The sequence below is a fragment of the Pyrus communis genome, chromosome 7, assembly GCF_041283825.1.
Source record: "Pyrus communis isolate YQ-2024b chromosome 7, ASM4128382v1, whole genome shotgun sequence".
Lineage (NCBI taxonomy): Eukaryota > Viridiplantae > Streptophyta > Magnoliopsida > Rosales > Rosaceae > Pyrus > Pyrus communis.
Window position 1 is genome coordinate 22,546,028 of NC_142571.1, and position 6,002 is coordinate 22,552,029.

The window sequence follows — 6,002 nt, forward strand, 5'->3', positions numbered from 1 at the left end:
GATTGGTGTATCCAACCAAGTATTGTCCTTAATTAAACTTTTTCCAGCCAATCAAAGACTAGTTTGTAATTAAGTAGAAATAATTTTCCACTAATTAAATAAATAATTGTTATTAGCACTTCGAAAATCTTCTTTTACACTACGTGTATTTTTCTTTTTAATTCTAGAAGGTTTCGAATGCAAAATGAAATTTTTGGAGTGCCAATAATAATCCTCAATAAATAATTTGTAGAAATAGAATTTCATATGACTCATATTGTGTTTTATCGGTAGCAACACACTCCTTAAAACGTATTACATATAATAGTCAATATGATTCTTGAATTAGCAAACAACGATTCCAACGAAACTAAGGTATATATTGTGATTTTCTACATAAATCTAAAAGACTAAATCCAATATAATTTTTTGACCGAAAACAAAAACCAAAAGAATTTTCGACAGCCTGAAAACAACCCATAATACCTATAATATATAAATGCCACAAAAGAAAAAGAAAATGAGATCATCCATATATACACTTTGAGATTTACGTGGCCTTCAAGCTGTAACATATACAAGATATAACAACGATTTCATTAGATCATTTCATAGTATGTGTTTAGAGTTACAGCTTACGTTTCTTCTGTTTTGGCGGTTTGAGTTGTAGAGTTTATTCGAAACGCTTCTGATCAGCATATTCTCTCCTTAGAAATCTATCGCTGAAGCAGTTGTTGTTTGTTGGGAAAGTTTCCAGCGGCTTAGTTGCCATTAATGCATGTGGCTTCTCTGAGTTTTTTAGGGAGGTTTTAGAAGATGGGATTTGTGAGCAGTTTATTGGGAATTCTTGGTTTTGGAATTGGAATTTCTCTTGGACTCTTGGTGGGGTTTATCCTTTATGTTTATTCAAAGCCCGAAGAAGTTGAGGTAAGTCTATTTTCTTATTGTTCTTTGTTTGATCATTCATTTATTTGATAAGATTTATACTTGTTGAATTATTTACCTGTCTTGCATAATTTACTTTCTTTTCAAATTGATTTTTAGCTGGTTTCCGGTCAGATTTTGATTTTTCCAGATCGGTAATTCAAACTGTATGTTCTCATGGAACTTCTATTTTCCATGGGAAAGTTCAGATGGAAAGCAAAGATATCTAATTGTTTCTTTTTATACGAGCAATATCAGGGGAGGGCCAATCAAACTTAGGAACTCTTAGTAACCAACTAGTAGATGGCTAATTGTATTTTTCTTTATTTCACCAGCTCAGTCTTAATTTTAAAATGTTGTGAAGCTCTCATCCTGGATTTATTTTCACACTCAAAATTTTCAATTTATTTTACGTTCTGATGTGAGAATGCAATGGTATTAACTGTTCTTTTTGAAAGTTGAAAAACAAGCAGCTGAACTCATTTGGAAGACTCTGCAAAGATGATAGAATAGTTTGTGGATGTTTTTAAACTCGGATTCTTATAGTTGTTAAGAGGAATTATTCTTACTTTTTCATTCTAGTAATGACTATGATTGTCGCATTAGCAGTCAGACATCAACTTTCTCAGTAAATTACTTCAAAAGATCAATTAAATAAAATTCTGTGTGTACTAGTGAAATTCAAAAAGGGTCAAAGACTAAGTTTATAACCCGAAGAAGGTTAACTCATGTCAAACATGTACTATGCAGGATCCAGTTTGCAGACCAGTTTATGATTTGGATGAATATGCCTTGCTAGATCTTCTTCCTGAAATTCCACCATGGGTGAAGAACCCTAATTATCATAGAGTTAGCATTGCCTTCCAATCTCCACCGTAGATTTTCAATTATTGTTTCTCTAGCTGTTCCTAAGCTCTATCTTTATCCATTTTGTGTTGGTTATAATCACAACTTTGCAGGTAGACTGGTTGAATAAATTTATTGCAGATTTATGGCCTTACCTTGAGAAGGTGATATATATTCTAATCTTTGGTCACTTTATATTCCTTTTGATTATCGTTATTGTTGTTAGTTTGATATGTGATTTCAACATTATTTATAGGAAATTGCGGGAACAATAAGAAGCGTTGCTCAACCTATATTTGATGAGTACATTGGGAAGTTTCAGATTGAATCAATTGAGTTTGAGAGAATAGATATGGGAACCCTTCCTCCTATTCTTAATGGTGAGTCTTTACTCACAGCAATATCTAATTCGATTTACTGCATAATTGGCGTGCGCAAATAGTTTTCAATTTTATAGGTCAGTACTTTCGGTTCTCTTTTGAATAATTCATTCAGTCTTTGTCACATCGCTGATTACTTAAGTCTCAGTATTAGGCTACATAACTTAATTCCCCCAACAAGAAAGAAAGAAAGTACGATATATAATACCTGAAATTCAGGAAATTTTGAGCAACGCTTGTGACCAAGAAAACATATTGATGCATAAATGTACACATTATAGTGGAAAAAGTTCATTCCTAGTAGCAAACAAACATCGTTTGTTTGTCCTTGTGGTGCTATCATTTATTTTTGTGTACAACATTTCAGGTCTTGAAGTCTTCGAGACGAACGATAATGAATTAATCATGGAACCATCAATTAAATGGGCAGGAAATCCCAACATAATTCTGGTGTTAAAAGTTCTGTCTCTACGAATCACAGTTCAGGTAAGAACCTAAGGAAACATTTCTTGACAAAGGAACAAAGACTTTTTGTAATTTGTTTCCTCAATGCGGATGCATTTGTTCAGAAACTTGACTAAACTCATTTCAGTTAGTAGATATACAAGTATTTTTGGCGCCAAGGATAGCTTTCAAACCGCTCGTGCCTTCCTTTCCATGCTTTGCTAACATTGTGGTGTCTTTGATGGAGAAGGTGAGCAGAAGACACCAATTAACGCATATTTTTTTTCGTGCCTTAAAAGGTTGGATATATAAGATCTGTTTTGTATGCTGAATTTCTCTCAACTATCTGCAGCCTCATGTAGATTTTGGAATGAAAATATTGGGAGCCGATATCATGTCCATACCCGGCCTCTATCGTTTTGTTCAGGTGCTGCACTGGTAATACTTTCATGTTGAAGTTGGGATTTTATCTAATTGTCTGACATTTGAATGGTTGGTTGGATTTGAATCAATTATGTGATATAATTTCCCGCAGGAGACCATTAAAAAGCAAGTTGCAAGCCTCTACCTCTGGCCTCGGACTCTTGAAATACCTATCCTTGATGTTTCAACGTAAGTTGATCTGAGATGATACAGCTTTCTGCTCTGGTCACTTTCTCTGAAGTTTATGAAATTTTCATTTATACAGAGTGGCTGTAAACAAGCCGGTGGGAATACTACACGTGAATGTTGTTCACGCGGTTAAACTCTTGAAGAAGGATATCATAGGATCATCCGATCCTTATGTCAAGCTCAGCCTGACTGGAGATGGGTTGCCAGCAAAGAAAACAACTATCAAGAAGAAAAACCTGAACCCCGAGTGGAACGAGAAGTTCAAGTTTCTTGTGAAGGATCCCAAGACCCAACTTCTTCAGTTACAAGTCTTTGACTGGGACAAGGTATCATCTCTTACCCCCTTTACTTCTTTCACCGGATCAATGGAAGCAAAAAAAAAACCGCGTAGTTATGTTTAGACGGCTGTTTCTGATCATTCTAGTTTGCTCTTCCTGCAGGTTGGTGGGCATGATAGGATAGGAATGCAGTTAGTTCCTCTCAAACAACTTACACCCCATGAGTTGCAAGAGTTTAAACTTGATTTGCTCAAGGACACGAATATTAGCAATTGTACAAACAAGAAGCAAAGAGGGCAGCTTGTGGTGGAACTAACTTTTGTGCCTTTCAAAGAAGACATAAGCAGGTTTAGTGGTGGATTTAGTGGACCTATTGATTCAGTACATAGGAGAAACGAAAGCGGAATTGACATGTCAATGTCATCAGATGAGGGAACCCTAGGTGGAGCAGGTTTACTATCGGTTATTATTCAAGGAGCCGAGAATGTGGAAGGGAAGTCCCACAACAATCCTTATGCCATCCTCCTATTTAGAGGAGAACACAAGAAAACGCATGTAAGTTTTGGTTTTAGTATGGTTAGCAGCAACTTAATAATCCCTCTGGTAACATATGATACAATTTGGCTTCTTCAGATGCTTCGGAAAACTCGTGATCCCCGATGGAGCGAGGAATTCCCTTTCATGCTAGATGAGCCACCTTTGAGTGAGAAAGTTCATATTGAGGTTGTGAGCAAGAGGACCGGAATTAGTTTCCGTAGGAAGGTGTGAACTAGTTCAACCATTTATACTTCCATTTACACAATTAGTATCAGTAAACAAGTAATCTCTGCACATAATTGACAACATTTTAACTTATGATTTTCTTTCAACTCTTACGCGTAGGAATCTTTGGGATATGTAGAAATCAATCTACGAGACGTTGTGCACAACGGTCGGATCAACCATAAATACCACTTAATCAATTCAAAGAATGGAGTGATACATGTTGAGATTAGCTGGAAGATCATTTGAGGAATGGAAAATGCAAAGCTCAGAAATAGAGAGGGAAGGTGGATTTGCCTAGCTCATACTAGGGCTGAAGCTGTGAATTTATAACAGTGTTAATATACAAAAATTGTATACGAATTCAAAAATAATTTAAGTTCATTTTTGGTTAATGATTTTAATTGTCTCAAATTTGGATCTTGTAGTTTAGCAAACGATGCAATTCAAGAACATGTTGCATTTTTCATCCATATAGTACGTGAAGGGAAAAAAAAACAAAGTGCTTCTCAAATGCATGGGCATTTTAGTACCTTTCACAAATTGTATTGAGTGTGTTAACCATCTTCGACTTCAGTACATACCACATTACAATAAAAGAAACTTATTCATACGCTACACCATCATTTAAGAAAAAAATGAAGCAAAAGCTCCAGAAAAACAGAGAAAAACCAGAGACGTATTCAACTTTCATTTAGATTTCAATGTTAGGTTTTCCGGATATAACAGTACAAAGTCTTTCAAAAATTGATTTTTTTTTTCTTATAAGAAAGCCATGAAAGTTCCTTACCGAGAAACTCACTTTTTGCATCCCCAATGTCTTCTATATATGAGAGGTCCGAGAAAGAGACCCTATTTGTACTTTTTTATGATACTTAAACAGGCGGTGGCTTTGTATAGATCTTTTTGGATGAGAAAAACAATTCATTATACTAAAAAGGAATAACCAGAGGAACAACTGGCTATAGCTATACCTCTCCTGATTAACAAAGCATGAGGAAGGGGCAAAGTAACTCAACTAGAGCAAGGGGGTGCGCAGTTCATGCTTGGACAACGACTCAGGGAAGCTTTCTCTCGTTACGAAGTTCGCTCGTAAAAAAATTCATATCCTTCTTGTCCCGACTTGGGTGCTCTCACTAAGTCAATTCCAAGAAAAGACTAAGATTTCAACCGCAGTTAGGTCTAGAGGGAACTTAAGAGCATTACGTTCATGTATAACTTCCCTACTATTGGATCGTGTTAATATTCTTGATTTTTTTAAAAATTAATATTCTTGATTATGTTTAGTGTGTAATGAGCATTGACAAACCAATATTGAGGGTTTCAAGCACATAATTTAGCACATGGAGTTTCCTTCAATGCTAATGTTTCAGCCTGTAAAGCACACCAATCGAAAGAGAATCTACAATGTTGGTTTGTCCAAAATAATTTCTAATTCAAAATTCAAAAAAGCACGGATAAATCAAAGTACATATATTTTGCAGGTAATGTTATTCATACCATGTTTTTGTACCATATTTTTATACCACATTAGATGACATTTGATGTGGATAGCCATATTACTTGAATTAATCAAAATTTTAAATTTAGTTCATTATTTAATAAACTAATAATTAACAAAAACTAGTTAGTTAAATGATGATTGTGGTATACGAGGAGTCTTTCTCCTTCCTTTCCTTGGGTTTTACAAATTTTTCAAATGATGTGGCTATCCACATCAGATACCACCTAAGGTAGTATAAAAACATGGTACGAATAACATTACTCTATTTTGCAT

At 35.0% G+C, this 6,002-nt stretch overlaps 1 protein-coding gene across 1 annotated transcript; it reads left to right on the top strand.

Annotated features, from left to right (window-relative positions):
• The first annotated feature begins 562 nt into the window (after positions 1–562).
• On the top strand, positions 563–4,582 carry LOC137735756 (synaptotagmin-3-like). The gene is made up of 12 exons (XM_068475202.2): positions 563–906; positions 1,654–1,752; positions 1,863–1,913; positions 2,006–2,129; positions 2,497–2,615; positions 2,722–2,823; positions 2,926–3,000; positions 3,109–3,185; positions 3,262–3,511; positions 3,626–4,018; positions 4,097–4,225; positions 4,346–4,582. Exons 1-12 carry the CDS (start codon positions 796–798, stop codon positions 4,472–4,474), a joined length of 1,659 nt encoding a protein of 552 aa, XP_068331303.2. The 5' UTR covers positions 563–795; the 3' UTR covers positions 4,475–4,582.
• The last annotated feature ends 1,420 nt before the right edge of the window (positions 4,583–6,002 follow it).

What these genes read in the sequence shown, in the direction of transcription:
- LOC137735756 (XM_068475202.2), top strand. Translation starts at nt 796, where the DNA reads ATGGGATTTGTGAGCAGTTTATTGGGAATTCTTGGTTTTGGAATTGGA. An exon ending in AGAACCCTAATTATCATAGA is followed by an intron (nt 1,753 to 1,862) that starts GTTAGCATTGCC and finishes ACAACTTTGCAG; the next exon opens with GTAGACTGGTTGAATAAATT. An exon ending in GAGAACACAAGAAAACGCAT is followed by an intron (nt 4,019 to 4,096) that starts GTAAGTTTTGGT and finishes TGGCTTCTTCAG; the next exon opens with ATGCTTCGGAAAACTCGTGA.